The sequence below is a fragment of the Osmerus eperlanus genome, chromosome 3 (assembly GCF_963692335.1).
Source record: "Osmerus eperlanus chromosome 3, fOsmEpe2.1, whole genome shotgun sequence".
Taxonomy (NCBI): Eukaryota; Metazoa; Chordata; class Actinopteri; order Osmeriformes; family Osmeridae; genus Osmerus; species Osmerus eperlanus.
The window spans coordinates 10,008,270-10,024,107 of NC_085020.1; the positions used below are offsets into that span (position 1 = coordinate 10,008,270).

General features: G+C 45.8%; 1 protein-coding gene across 1 annotated transcript; it reads left to right on the plus strand.

The window, feature by feature from the left end:
• The first annotated feature begins 1,983 nt into the window (after window positions 1–1,983).
• On the plus strand, window positions 1,984–15,322 carry cbsb (cystathionine beta-synthase b). The gene is made up of 15 exons (XM_062457122.1): window positions 1,984–2,130; window positions 5,740–6,174; window positions 6,999–7,105; window positions 8,985–9,119; window positions 9,285–9,364; window positions 9,478–9,682; window positions 9,807–9,898; window positions 10,047–10,172; window positions 11,360–11,444; window positions 11,558–11,663; window positions 11,766–11,843; window positions 12,003–12,137; window positions 12,213–12,321; window positions 12,409–12,493; window positions 13,869–15,322. Exons 2-15 carry the CDS (start codon window positions 5,750–5,752, stop codon window positions 14,012–14,014), a joined length of 1,914 nt encoding a protein of 637 aa, XP_062313106.1. The 5' UTR covers window positions 1,984–2,130; window positions 5,740–5,749; the 3' UTR covers window positions 14,015–15,322.
• Window positions 15,323–15,838: the final 516 nt, after the last annotated feature.

The following is a 15,838-nucleotide window of genomic DNA, read 5'->3' on the forward strand; positions in this document are numbered from 1 at the left end:
TCTTAGTGATAATGCTGGCATCCATTAAAACATTGATAATACACTATAAATGTGTCGGCTATACCTCCTTAACCCTTGTGTTATCTTCGGGTCATTCTGACCCATCAGTCATTGTGACCCACCGTCGTATTGCGACAAATTTACCGCATACAAAGACAAAGTGAAGCATTTTCTTTTAACAGCTAGGCTGTCTCAGACCCCCCACATTGCAAAGGTTAAAAGAAAATTATTTTAATTTGTTTTTGTATTGGGTAAAATTGGGTAAACACAACGATGGTTCGTTATGAACCTTTGGGTCATGTGACCCGAAGGCAGCACGAGGGTTAAAATACATGTAAAAGATTAATAATCCCTTGCACTGAAAATATGTATCATGGACAAGCAGGTTGTAAGCCGACAGTAGCCTACCCTTATGGAGAAGTACTTCCACTCATTGAAAATGAGGGGGAGCGTTAAGTTTTCGGCCTTTGGATCTTTGTAGAGCTGGAGCATGGTGCACTTCATCCTTGATCCTATACTCAACCTGATGAAGCCATGGGTACCTTTCTGTATAACAATAGCTGAATACCACTCAGAAAAAAAAGTATATTCTTGTATCAAATGCAATTATAATAAAGTTGTTTTTATTCCATATCAACGTTAAAGGATACCGTTCTTGAAATCCCAGCAGTGTTTGACATGAATTGTCAAACACCCCGCCTGTGAACAGAATAAGATGCTCTAGGCTATGTTCTATGAAATCGTTCTCATTTTACTAACGGGAAAAATATTTAAACCAATGTTTATCTCTAAAACTTAAAGTTCAAATTCACCAGTGGGCAATTTGTAATCCCATGTGTCTGAATATCCTCCGATGTTTCTTTATGCTCTTTTTTCTCAGTCTGCCCGCTCGTTGTAACCTGTAAGAGTGATTAGTAGCCTTCTCAATCAGTTTAAACAGAACGTGATGCGTTTTAAATAACAACAGATAAAAACGATTAACTGTGAATGGCATTAACCTTCGCAATGTCACTGGTTGCGAGTGATATGGCATGTCCAGATTTTGAGGAGGCATGTGATTTCTCGTTGTCGTTGACCGGAGCTCTGTCCATCGCAACAACAAAAAAAAAAACAAATTATTGACCCTCAAACATTTTGGTCATGGGGCATAGGCTAGGCTACATTTTTTCTACTTTTCTAATGCAAGAACGTTGAACGCGTTGTGTTTGCGATAGGCTACTTTGAGGATTATATCTAGCAAGTGATGAGCTAGCACTTGTACATCACATTTTCGAGCGAATTAACGCCAAAAGAGACGTAACGTTGAGCGATATAAGGAGCCCTAAAACGTTTTCCTTGAACAAAACGTATTATTTATCACTTACATGACGTCATAATGACAATCACAGCGTGCTTGACATTTCTGATGGAAAAGTTGCCTTTCTACGGAGAAATAGCTTAATTTATGTTAACCATCAAACCATCGCACGGTGCGATGCAGCCTTGTATGCCATGCCCCAACCCCCGTGCGTCGTAGTTTACGACCATATCGGGAAACCGGGCCCGATTATACAAAATAGGCTACTGGCCGCATTAGGCTGAAACAGGTTTGTCTTCACTAAATTAACGGTGATGAAAGTTGTGGAAAATAAGAACACGCTTGAAAGCTTGCCATGAGGACGAGAGGATTCCCGCTCTAATTTGAATTCCCTGGTGTATGAGCATGCGCAACATTGTAGGCCTATCGCTTTAATGTTTTTCCATGACATCCGAATCAACCAACTCCTAAATTTGACTCCTGCGCGTCAAATTTCGTTCTAAATCGCTGTAATTCATTTTCCACCGTCGCAATAACTTTCTGATGCGCGTCAATTTCTAGAAAATAAAAATTCTAATGACAAAGGGGTTGAAACAGGACACCAAGAAGGCCCGACACGTGTATAAGTGCTGATTGGATGACAACTAAACTTCACGCCCCCACTCTAGCCAATCAGTATTGACGCAGAAACAAGCATGCACCAACCAGATCGGACCATGTTGTCTCTTTAAAGTAGCCTACGCGAGAAGTGTCTGGCCATAGCAGTCGAGCAGTGTTTGAAATTGGATCACATTCATACCAGCCACATCGCTGCTAGCTTACTCTACGAAACGGTGAGTAAACATGTCTAGGCTACTAAAAACTCGAGATGCAAACCTTTAAAAGTTTTCTATCTTTAGAGATGCTGATGTTACACCGGGATTCAGCATAGCGGCTGCATCATCCGCAGAACGTTTTGTCCCAATATTCGTCATATATCTCTCTTTATTTTTTTCTTCTAACAGATATTAGAGCAAATGTTACATGTAGTAGCCCACTAACGTTTGGGTAGTTGCGGTTTGTAACTTGAAAACATGTAAAAGCACCCAAAGCCGGTGTATCATGAACAAGTATGATGAAATACCTTTTACGTCACAGCATCTACCAGTAAACCGGTGTTCAATGCGGCTATTGCATCATATGGACTATTTATATGAGTTGTCACACGTTTTCTTTGCTGTTTTCTGAACTTCAATCAGCAGGCCCATAGCCTACATTGTCCACAACGACACGATAATGTTTTTTTTTTTTACCGCGGTCAGAAGATCTAGCAAGCATCTCTCTCTTTCTCTGAAAAACGTTTTGATAACTGATGGTTCTATCAGTCGGCTACTATCAATAGGCTACAGCAAAATAATAAAGACCACGAGGTAATCGGTAATAAAGAATAATAACATAATTATTACCTTTGCTTTAAAGTGCATTTTCAGTCATTCTATATGCTATAGTCTAACCTACGGCAGGGGTCATTTCTATTTGTGTTAGTGTGCTGTTTAGTTTTCTTTGTAGAGATTGCCAACCTGCATAGCCTATAACTTGTGTGATTTAGATTGATGGAGATAATTTGTGCTTTTACAGTAGGCTAAGATCTCTTTTGTTAGGAGAAGATATGTGTTTACTGGACCACAAATATGTGGTGCAATCTAAATAAACGATTTGAAAAATAAATCTAGTTAGCCTATATGTTTCCATGCATTTTAAGTATAAATGGAAATTACTCTAATAAAAAATGTCATTTCGATGTCTTCATTCTCCTTACCGACACAACTCACGAATGTGGATTAACCTAGTTCAGAGAGTAAAGTTATGACGTGCACTCCTTTCACTTACAGGTTTTCTCGAGCAGAGTTCATTTAGCTTTTAAAGCAACAAACAAGGAAAGCTTTAGCACAAACTAGCGTTGGACCGTCAGAACACATTCACACGCTGAGTAGCCTATACATCTAACAAACTAAACCAACATAGCCTATCATGACTAGCTGGATTCAATACCTTAAATAATTTACCCTATAAACTACATTGTGGTTTTTCTTTTCAAATGACTGGACAAATAAGGAGTAGGGGATATATACCTACAAACCCCAACCCCCACTGTGCCCTAAGGGGGAGGGGGTAACAAAGATAACTTGCCTACTAAGCTGTCTCCAGGAGGTGTGTCTATGGCAGTAGTTATGGTCCGCCCATTGAAGGCTGCGATCCCACTCCTCATGTTCCCTGTTTAGTGTTTATTAGGACAAGATTTAAACTTCAGAATATATAGTGAATCCAGTTTGTTTTTTCTACTCTTCGAAGGGACACGTAGCTTTTTCTCAATCCATGCTTCATAGTTTGGAGCTAAATGCCTTCAGGCTTACCCTATACTACATTTTGGTGTGTCTGTTATGATACACACGCACATGCATTGCGTATCACTTTCCGCACGTGGTGTTTCCTCTTCCAGGAGGAGTGGTAGAGGGACATACCTCATCCACATGTGGTCTCACCCCCAGAGCACACGTTTCAGAGATCAGGCTGTCAAAGAACTGAGCTATTCATAGTTGTCGTAGTAAAAGGTAGTGTTTGGGGGATTGAGACTCCAATGCTCCTGGCAGTAACTTAAGCTCTTCACCAAACCTAATCTAGATCTATGATTACTTTTGGAGAGCCTTAATGTTTTAGCCAAGGACGAGGCTTGATGAATATTCTGGAAACCAACAGGAGCCCACGGTAGAAAGTGGCCTCTTTCCTATGGTAAACAAGACAAGGGGGAAGTTCCTCCTCGTCATCGCTTGAACATCCAACCAGAGCGTGTCGTGGTTGGGTGTGTTTTCCTGCCTCCGATATCTTAAAACAGCTGCTTCTTCTTAAAAGTATGACTGCGTGCGTGTGTGTGTTATGTAAGAGCCATCCTGGCAATGTTATCAGAACAACATCTTGCCTGGAAAAAGTGGTGTGGCTGTATGCTACTCTCCTCTATTGACCCCAATTAGGGGAAAGAGGTGGGTGTTTCATAACGCAAGAGTTTCATATAGGCTACAAAGGAAAACGGCTGCTCTTTAGGCTGTTTCATGCACAGTCATCAGGAGACTGGAGTCTTCATGTTTATGTGCAAATCTGAAAATCCCAAATTGCATATGATGGTTTAAATTATCCTTAAGGTTCTAATGGTTAAAGTGTATATTTGAATTCTGTGTTAGCATCTCAGTGTTGAAAGAATGAAATCGGCCTCTATAATATACAGTATACTGTTTTTCTAAGAACAAAGGTAGGTTTATTTGACTACACTGACTCCACCATTTCCTGATGGTAAGAGGAACAGAAAGGTACATCTGTGACGGTGACTGCTTTTTTTACTTCAGGGGTTTTCTGTTGTTAGGGACAATGAATAGTTGTCACAGGAAATGTTAACTGTGGTGTGTGTTCTGGCTTAGAGGCTCTCCTTTTTTAGTTACTTGAGTTACCATAAAAGGAATTCCTTCCCCTCCTCCGACTCTTGAAGAGCCAAATTTGACACGTTTTATGGGATCAGTCACAGAAACGGAATGTGAAGACTTAAAATCGACCCGTTCACGTTGGTATCTTGGTTTTGTTTTGCCAAGTTGTTTTATTTTTAACTGTAGCTAGGTCGGTCCTAACTGATTTCCCAGGTGGACAGTTGACCATGCAGAGCAGATAGTTTCCCTAATGTAGCACATTTTCTAAGAAGAAAATTGTGCATCTTGTTATTGGACTTCCTATCTCCCTAATGTTCTACCCAGAAGCCTGGCCTTGTAGTTCATTGTAAGATATTTACATGTAGTGTATATCTTTACGCAACTTGTTCTTGACTTATCTTATCTTTTTAGCGAAAAGATAATAGAAGGAAAGAGTTTTATCATTGACATCCCAGCCTCTGGAAAGCAATTTGAGTCATTTGAGCCTGTAAGAGATTTCTCCTTGGGAAAACCTTCTTGTTGTTGATTCTGATTCTTGAATACTGTCTGAAGAGGAATGAGCATGAGACGTAGCTGATTGCGATATAATTCTTGTACTCGCTGTGAAATATATTATTGTTACTTACTTTTCTACAGGTACACTCTTGCACTTTTTAAGGTGCATGTTGTTTAATTGTGACTTGTTTGACTGCATGCTCTTATGGTTCTTCCCTTTGGCACTTATTTGGTTTTCAAAATGTATGCTTCATGTTTTGGCTACCTGCAATGTTTTGGGGCTATCTCGTTATGATCAGTGACCTATGCACTTTTGTAAAGCTCTCTCTTGGAAGTCGCTTTGGATAAAAGCGTCTGCTAAATGAATAAATGTAAATACTAGGGACTATTTCGCAAGTGTATGAAATGAACTAACTTGGGTTTGTTCCACAGCCTAGTACATTTCTCTTTTACTCTTTCCTGACTCTTTCTCTGCCTCTTTCTCCCCCTCTTCAGGTGAGCCATCATGCCCTCAGGTCTCTCCAGTAAAGATATGGTGGTGGGCCCTGCTCCTTCCGGCTGCCCTTACACTGCCAAGCTCCACAGCATACACCTCAATGGGGACGCCAACCCGAACGGTACCGGAGTCTTGGTCCCAGGCTCCAACGGTGAGAGCCACACGAGTACTGATGGCAAACCCAACGGCGAGGCCAACGGCGGGCCAGCTTTGAATGGCAACAGCCCCCACAAGTTCCCCTCGAGCGGGGAGCAAGTCAGCCACAAGGTTCAAAACGGGTCGACCCTTGTGAACGGGAATGAAGTGGAGAATGACCTGGAGAATGGGGAGGCCAGCGTGGAGGAGAGGAACTGGATCCGTCCAGACCTGCCCAGCAGATGCACCTGGAGGCTGGGCATGTCTCACGCTGATTCACCTCACAGCCACCCTGAACGGTGAATATACAGTACATGCCACAGACACACACGTGCACCAACACAGAGGTGTTTTATTTCATGACTCTAAGCTAATCTTTCAGATAGAAAAAGGTTTTGATCCTACTACATACCTCGGTATAAAGACTAACCCATGGTTTACATTGTTGTCTCTTGACACTGGCAAAAACCTCCCATGTCCTTGCATGACTTGAATTGGCACACTATCCAGCATGTTTTTCTAGATGACTTCTCTGTTCACTCATTTTTGGGTGAATTGTTAACTTATCTGGAAGAGTAACTCTATCCTAGAAAGGACTGCAGTTACTTGTCCGGGCTTGATGTTCTGCCAAGCTGTCCTTTCTAATAGAGCAGCAGACCTCAACTCCTCTATTACCCCATATCACCTCCCTGTCAGGCCTTAGTATGTAACTAAGAGGGTGGGGCAATGTTTGTGTGTGCACAGAGAAAGGGAGCGGGGGAAGTTAGGCACCTGAAGAAATTGTTGGCGTTTCACCATGACGTTTCAATTTTTGTCTAATTTGAGAACCATGACTGTGCACACATACAGAGTGGGTGTTTTCTTACCGTATCACGTCAATCATAGTTTGTGTAATAATCAATAACCGTGTCGCAACACATGCCAAATGTTTTCATCGGCCTTGCATCAGAGCAGGAAGCTGCTGCCACGTCAAAGTCTCCTTAATAACAATTTTAAATGCTGGTTTCCAAATTAAAAGTGTGTGTTTTTGGGTGAGCTACTAAGATCTTTCCCATTGTTGGATGTTTGTGTGTGTGTGTGTACAGTGTACAGTGTATAACTGGTTCCTTTGTGCCCCCCTCAGGACCAAACCGCCTGGCATCCTGCCCAACATCCTGCGCCGAATTGGTGACACGCCTCTGGTCCGCATGAACAAGGTCAACAAAGCCTTCGGCCTCAAGTGTGAACTCTGTGAGTGGCTGTCTAGCAGTTGAGCGAACACACACGCAGACAAACACTCACACAGCATGACTCACTCAGATTCAATTACATATGGGTGTGTTTGCGGTGTGAGTAAGAGGTGATTGCTACTCACACCGCAAACGGAGAGCACAGCACTGCCCAAATGTAAAGAGATATTTAAGAGAAGTCTTAAGTGTTGGTCTAGTGTTGCATTCGATCAAGTGGCTAGGTATTACTTCCCTGCTAGGTCCTCTTTCACACTTGGTGAAGCTGGCTTGGTAGCTGGGACTAGGACTAGAATAGGCGTCTGAAACTAGAAAACATAGCGTGTGTGTTTAAGGGGGTGTTTGGGCATGACGTTTATATATTGATGGATCAGCTGACTGTCGGTCAGCTGTGTTGGCATCAACCCACAGGTGTCACCGACGCCATAAAGCCTGTGATGGGTGTGTGGAGAGGAGGACTGTTTCAAGAGGAATATAAATATGTAGCAGCAGTTTGAGTAGCAGTTGTAGCGCTCCCCAAGGGAAAATTGCGTGTACAGGGGAGGTAGAAGGAAGCGAGTGATTCGGTCCAGCGGGGTGACGAAAGACTGGAACGGAGAGTTTAAAACCAGGCTGAGGGTAAACAGACATGTCCACATTATGTACTTTACTGGTGTCATTGTTTGCTGACCTTTTATTGCACACCATACACACACACTTTTCAGCCCTTCGGAGGGAACATTGAGGTATCACATAGCTTTCCTTCCTCTCATTACCTCTCCCCGGGCTCCACGACTGTAGTACCTCTATCTCTGATGTGTCAGCGTGCCCGTGTTTGAGAGAGAGAGAAAGACTTGCAGTGTTTAACGGAAGGCAAGAGTCCAGGGAGTCACCCCAGGGTAAGGTTGGTCCAGAGGAAGGCCCAGGTACAGCGCAGCGCAGGCCTGTCTTCGCATGGTTCCCTAGCGACCATGCAGTTCTACCTTAGGCCCCCCCCCCCTTCTGTCCAGGGGTCCGTAGGTTCATCACATCAGCAGGCTGAACTCTCAGGCATGACATAAAGCCGCTTTACTGGCGAGTGGTTTTTAACACGCCTGATTGGAGAGTCAACCTCCAGTTGATTCCCAGGGCTTAGTGGGACAAAGGGGCCTGTTTCTACCCTTCCCTGGTTCTCACGTGATAGGTTTACCCTGCTCTGATCCAGCACCAATCTGGTTGGATTTGGACCCGGTGCCAGACTGGAGTTGTGGGGCTATACTTGAGTACCGAAGAGTGTGTGTGTGTGTGTGTCTTGCTCATGTTAGGTGGGTGCTGAATGTGTGTGTGTTTAGTGTACCCACTCCTGAGAGGGTATAAGCACTAAACCAGGGGACTGTAACACAGCATGCATGTGGGGGGTTTGTTTGTGCGCACAGCTGTGGGAAACTCTGGACCTTTGATCGACCCTTACCTGAATCCCCCAAATCGGCTCACATGGGCACAGCCCGTTCTCATGACCCCTGGGCTCAGGCAGCTTCAAGCTTCATTAATTCGACCACTCAGAGATTTTTGGATTGCGTGCACAATCCGTCTTAAGCGTTCTACCAAGAGTTGTTTTGACAGGACAAGACCAGACAAACTAGTTTATCAAGCTACACATAAGCGTTACAATAATTTCCACTTCCGTTTTATTTTTTGCTGCTCACTGATGTTGTTTACCAATTTTCCTCTGTCTAAACTGTGTTTTCTGTGTGTGTGTGTGTGTGTGTGTGTGTGTGTGTGTGTGTGTGTGTGTGTGTGTGTGTGTGTGTGTGTGTGTGTGTGTGTGTGTGTGTGTGTGTGTGTGTGTGTGTGTGTGTGTGTGTGTGTGTGTGTGTGTGTGTGTGTGTGTGTGTGTGTGTGTGTGTGTGTGTGTGTGTGTGTAGTGGCCAAGTGTGAGTTCTTTAACGCGGGGGGCAGTGTGAAGGACCGGATCAGCCTGCGGATGGTGGAGGACGCCGAGAAAGCTGGCCTCCTCAAGCCCGGCGACACCATCATCGAGCCCACCTCTGGCAACACAGGTACGAACAATCCCGCTCACGCCACGCACACGCACACACAAAAGGCTCTGGGATACTTGGGGCCTGCTCGTAATTGGCTTACAACTGTCCCGAAAGTCTACACTGAAATGGGTCAACAGAATAGAGAATGAGTACGGATGCTGGAGAGTCCTCTGTGTGCTGCAGGTATCGGCCTGGCTCTGGCCTCGGCTGTGAAGGGCTACCGCTGCATCATCGTCATGCCTGAGAAGATGAGCATGGAGAAGGTATGGAGACGCCAGGAGTGATTTCCACGTGTATTGTGCGCGCGCGCGTGTGTATGTACACAGTGGAACCGCGACTGACATCTCGACTTGCCCCCCCCCCCCCCCCCCCGCAGGTCGACGTGCTTCGAGCCCTGGGGGCGGAAATCGTGCGCACGCCCACCGCCGCCCGCTTCGACTCGCCCGAGTCTCACGTGGGCGTGGCCTGGCGCCTGAAGAACGAGATCCCCAACTCGCACATCCTGGACCAGTACCGCAATCCCAGCAACCCCTTGGCCCACTACGACACCACTGCCGAGGAGATTTTGGAGCAGTGTGGCGGTAGGTGGATGGACACATGCGTGGGGTGGGGGGGGGGGGGGTGGGGGGGGGGGGGGGGGGCACGACCATATCATTAGCATCATGAGAATAAGTGTCACTCGGTTGATGTCCTTTGTCCCTCTAGGTAAAGTGGACATGCTGGTGGCCGGAGCTGGCACAGGGGGCACCATCACTGGGATTGCACGCAAGCTGAAGGAGCAATGCCCCAATATCAAGGTGAGGGACCCCCTGACCTCGTCATCTAGCCGAGACTTGTTTACTGCACGGCTCCCGCCGAATGTTCCAGAATGGATCCCGAAACCCACTCAGCCGTCAAGCCATGAATGCGAAAGTCACGACCGAGCTTTGTGTGCGTTTTCCCCAGATCGTGGGGGTGGACCCGGAGGGCTCCATCCTCGCTGAGCCAGAAGACCTCAACAAGACCGATAAGACCCAGTACGAGGTGGAGGGCATCGGATACGACTTCATCCCGACCGTCCTCGATAGATCTGTGAGTAGCGCATGGGTCGGTGTGCGTCACTCTTTTTGGGGATGTGGCGTTCAGTGCCGCATTTTGGACCTGAGGGTTCCTCTCCGTCTTCCCCCTGACGCAAGGAAATATGATGACCTAACATTGAAGCTCCCAAGTAATGAATTGATAGTTACAAAAAAAAAGAGTAAAAAAAATAAAAAAACAGTTCAATGAAGACGGGAAGTGCATATGACCTAGTCATGTGGGTGTGCGCAGCACAGCCGTGACAAAAGGCACAGTGTGTAGGTGATGAGTCAAAGAAGCCGTGGCTGGAGGGCGTTACAGCTGCACTGGCCTTGTGGGGGAAGGGGAACAAAGGAAGGAGACCCAAATCTCCGAAGGGAGCCCAGATCTGAGATGATTGCAGGTTGCGAGACACGCACATGTTAGGAGGAGAACACACACCCAGGGCCGGATTAACCATTAGGGCAACTGGGCACTTGCCCAGGGGCACATGACATCTAAGGGGCCCTGGACAATGTCAACCAAAATGTTATATCACGTTATGAACGCAGTCCTGACTTTCCTTAATGTGAGTACTTTATTGCAACTCGTTTGATCAAAATGTTATGTTAAATCACGTCAAAAACAGTGTTTTGTGTAGTCTAGTAGCCAGTGCCGCCGCTCCCATAATGCTCACTACGCGCTGTGCGTAGGGCACCAACTCCTGAGGGGGCACCAAAAAATAGCCAACTGAAAAATCATCATAGTTATAATACTTATAATACCGATATTATTTTAGTATAGAAATATTAGACACGTATATTACAAAACAGGCAGAACAAGAGATGTATTTAAATGGAAAGAGAAAGAGCTGTGACATCAAAAGACTTTGGTATCTTGACCTGGGGGGTTATATTGTCTTAACTGTCACTGACCAGTGTTAGCCAATCACAGAGACCACTGCATTGATGAATTGATCATTTATTAGGACATCTGTTTTAAGTGTATAAAAGCACAAGCTTTATGATTGTTCTTCATCACTCTTGCGAACGAACTGTGGTTAGCACGTCCTTCGTAATGACTGATCAGCAAAGCTTTGTTTAATACTACGTAATTGTATAATCTAAATAAATTGTATTAAAACCACATCTCTTGACTACTCAGATCTACACAGTGCCACTTGAATTTCCACATTTACACTTCCCTGCCTTGCCCTTTACCAGGTGATTGACAGATGGTACAAGTCCAATGACGAGGACTCTTTCGCCATGTCACGCATGCTGATCAAGGAGGAGGGGCTTCTGTGCGGTACGTTCTCACAGTCACACACACACACGCCGTACAGCGTATCTTTCCGAGGTCCTGTTTGCTCCAGGGTACGGTCAATCTGACCCAATTCCTCTCTCTCAACTGTCCACCAGGGGGCAGCTCCGGCACTGCCATGGCCGCCGCAGTGAGGGTGGCCCAGGAGCTGAAGGAGGGCCAACGCTGTGTGGTCATCCTGCCGGACTCCATCCGCAACTACATGTAAGAAGGAGAAGAAGAGGAGAGGGGGGGGGGGGGGGGGCTGGGAGGAGAGGGGAATGGATAGAGATGGGGAGGAGCCTGACCTGATTCCCTCCCCTGTAGGTCGAAGTTCCTGAGTGACAAGTGGATGTGTGAGAAGGGCTTCCTCAGCCCAGAGGACCTGATGGTCTCCAAACCCTGGTGAGATACAGACCACAGTTGGGAGCCTGTCTAACGCCACACGCCTAAGTCGTAAAAATGTAGACTGATCTGTCATATTACCCCTCTCCAAAATTAGGACCGATCTGTTCTGACCCAACCCCCCCCCCCCCCCCACCACCACCATTTCTCGCCCACCAGGTGGTGGAACCTGACTCTGCAGGGTCTGAACCTGTGCGCCCCCCTCACTGTCCTCCCCTCCGTAACCTGCCAGAAGACCATCAGGATCCTGAAGGAGAAGGCCTTTGACCAGGCCCCCGTGGTGGACGAGTCTGGGTGGGTGTCTGTCTGTCTGTCTGCCTCATACCTGTACCTCTGTCAGTGAAGTTGAAGGCCTGTCTCTCCCTCTAGTATGATCCTGGGGATGGTGACTCTGGGTAACATGCTGTCCTCTGTCCTGGCTGGGAAGATCAAGCCTTCTGACCCCGTCAGCAAGGTGCTCTACAAGCAGTTCAAACAGGTGAGACATAGAAACACACACTTGTGCACTTGTGTGCACACACACGGCTATACACACATGCCTTTCTGACCTCTGTTTCGCTCCTAGGTGCGACTGACAGACAACCTGGGAAAGCTGTCTCGTATCCTAGAGACGGACCATTTTGCCCTGGTGGTGCATGAGCAGATGCAGTGTAAGTCCTCTCATCTGTTCCCTGTCATGTTCCTACTCAATCAGGAAGTAGATAAAACACACGTTTTGTTCTGTGGGCCAGGTGACCCTCCCCTCTCCACCCATAGAAACACAGAGCTGCCAGCGTCAGAGGGTGCTGGTAATGTAACCCCTGGGCTCTACCCAGGTAACTCCCAGCCAGGGTTGTTTTTCATCTTTGCTCCAGTGTTTTTCCTAAAGAGCAGACTGCAACCTTCCATCTAGGGTGTCGTATCAGCTTGACGACGCAGGCAGTCTATCTCAGACAGATAAGCGTTTGGCTGACAGACAATTTGAACAGACACACACACACACACATGCCACACACTCAAATTTTTCCCATAGCCTTGAGAACACCAGCTGCAATTTATGTGCCATGACGGTGGGATTTATCTGCTATCCCGCTGGTCTGTTTGTCCCTGGCAGTGCAATATCACATCGGTATGTCATAAGGTGTCGTGTATGGTAGATGAAATGAATACCCTTTACTAGTGTGGAAGCAACTTTCCTCCTATGCCTTGTTCCCTTTTGTCCTTTGGTATGCGCCGAGGTCGACGCGCTTTAACAAGACTCCGACTCACTCCACAGTTTTCCTTTTCCTCGTTGCATTTATTTTCCTTCAGTCTTCGTAATTTGACACGTTTCCACAATTAACGACAGCAGAGCAAAAATGAAGAAAACAACTTTGACTCGCGTATCTGTTCTGAGCGGTAGGGTCTTGAAACGGCGGTCAAAAACCGTGTGACTACCAAACCAAAGGCCCCTAACTGAATGACAGCCAGCTTTTTTTATACCCCAGCTGATGCAATTACCGCCTTGCTACATAACATAACATCATTTTGGCTCCAACAGCTAGTATCCACAAAATCCTGTCCTGAAGCAGTCAGTCAATCAGACCTTCCCACCTCTATCCAGCTCCATATCCCCTTTTTTTAACACATTAAGTCTATTCTGTCTGGTTTCAAGCAATACACACACACACACACACACAGGATAAACCTTGTTTTTTTACTATTTTTCTTCTGTTCTCCATTGCTGTATCCTGCCAAAGACTCCTCCTGAAAAGGTTTCCCATTCCTATGTCACCTGAGTTATCCCCGATTCAACCCTGTCTAAATGATGGCTGATGCTCATAGCCATCAGCCATCATTTGGAGTAGAAGGTTTATCATTTAATGTGGCAAAATGTTTTGATGTCTCTACTTCAATATCTGGCTCTTTCTAGCAGCTTCTCTCATGCTCTCTAGACTTCTCGCTGTCGCCCTTTCTCCAACAGCTATATCGGCACTGTTGATAACTATGACTATTATTCATATTTTCTCTCTCTCCGTCTCTCCCCCCCCCCCCTTCTTCTTTTAGACATGGCTGACGGCTCTGTCTGCACCCGGCAAATGGTGTTTGGCGTGGTGACAGCCATCGACCTCCTCAACTACATCACCACACGCGAGAGGCGGGAGCGCACGCTGTCCGAGTGCTCGCTGTCCTCGCTCACCGATGAGATGTGAGAACTTCCTGTCGAAGGCGCGAGGAGGAGGAGGAGGCGGCCGCCCACTCGCCGAGACGCAACCCCCGAGCATCAGCGAGAGGGATGGTGTTGATGCGGCTGGTCTTGTGGTGTATTTTTGTTTGCCATCTGTTTGGGCGACATCTGTCTCTTGTTTATCTGGCTGTAGATAAGGATTCGCTGTTGGCGTACGCTGCCGGTGAGGTGCTTAACTGCGCTCTTCAAAAGCTTTACAGTAGTTTTCTGCTCACATTTCAAATGGAGAAATGATACCACAGAACAGGGCATCTTCCAAGACATTATAGGTCTTTTGAGTGGATTGATTTCATCAAATCTCTAGTTTACTTGAACTTGAATTACCTAGGTCAGGATTTACCCTTTTCTTTTCAAAGTATAAAATCAAGATGAACATCTAAGTATTTGATCACTTATACAGCTGCCATTAAGAGGTGATGACTTCATGTACACAAATAATACTAACCCTTTCAGTTCTGTTTGTTTGCTTTAGTTTAGGGTTGTTTTCGGACAAGTTTAGGGTTGTTTCGCTGCACCCCTTAGTGGTGGATTAGTGTGTTGCAGAAGCCAAAATAACTGGGAATTCTACCAGCTTAATTCAGTATTCTACGGGAGATTATTTTGCTAACATCCAGTCAGGTGGATTGTCCCTGTCACTAGGAAAGGGACACCAACCTATTCTCTGTTGGTGAGAGAGATTGAGATGATTGGTCTAAAGAGAGTTCTGCTTTGTGGGTAGAGAGGGAGAGAATTTTATTTATTTCATTTTCCATTTCCAAGCACACCTGGTAGAACAGGCTTAGGTGGGTTTGGCTAGCAACCAAACTGCAACCCGCACAGTGATAGTTGTGTTGGGTGATTTATATTTCTTGTATTGAAGCAAGATATTTAAGTATGTGTTAGACAGTAGGGGAAGAATGTTCGAGGAGAAGGCAAGGCTAGCTGACAGAGCAGGTCTTTTATAGAGGCTTGCCCTGACCAAGTGTTGGGTTTGACTTGGTTCTAATTGTGACTTGTTTTTGCTATTCTCTGTACTCTTAAGTTAATATGATCATCATTACTGTGATGCTTGGCAATGGATCCCGAGTGCTGGTTTGAAACCATGATAGTGGAGATGGGTGTGCATAGACACAGAACGTTCATAAACCAAATGACCACAGTCGGTTCCCCTCCACATCTTTGCTTTGGGTCTAGGTCGAGTGAATTTTCTTAATCTTGATTTTATGTTGATTCAGGTTCTCTTATGTAATTATAGTACTGCTGGCTTTCAATAAAGATCACATCTTTTTTCTGCCATATGTGCTTTTATTGTGAGTCCAGTGTTGGTCAGTCTTTATTTTCTCCACATGGTGGCAGTGCTTATGCACATGTAGACCACTTCTTCATCCGATTATTGTTTCCCTATTTCTCCATTAAGAAGATGGGAAGTGAGATTTCGAAAAGCTTTGTCTATGCTGACTGAGTTGGGTCAACACAAACACACACACTCTCACACACACATCCAAACTGTGTGGGTGGTGGCCTAAGTAGCCCAAAAGAAGTAGGGGGTTTGAAGTGATTCAGTGGTTAAGCCTCCTTTGACCCCTGGGTCATAATATCCAGTCATTCTATATGTTCATCCCCTCCTCCCACACATCCATACTGATCTGTTCCTGGTTCTGCTAAGCCGCTCTTGTCTAAAGATGGGGAGTGTGAATCACAGTCACTGCTCTGTCAACGTCTCTGTAGAATATACGTGTGGCGGACCGCAAGACTGAACACCTACACGACACTCAGTGATGATTACATCCACGGTAGTGATTACAATGGA

Bases quoted from the DNA above. Each gene is read 5' to 3' on its own strand.
- cbsb (XM_062457122.1), top strand. From the start codon at position 5,750: ATGCCCTCAGGTCTCTCCAGTAAAGATATGGTGGTGGGCCCTGCTCCT. The intron at 11,445-11,557 runs GTACGTTCTCAC...ACTGTCCACCAG, and splicing joins GGAGGAGGGGCTTCTGTGCG to GGGGCAGCTCCGGCACTGCC. The intron at 12,322-12,408 runs GTGAGACATAGA...TTTCGCTCCTAG, and splicing joins TCTACAAGCAGTTCAAACAG to GTGCGACTGACAGACAACCT.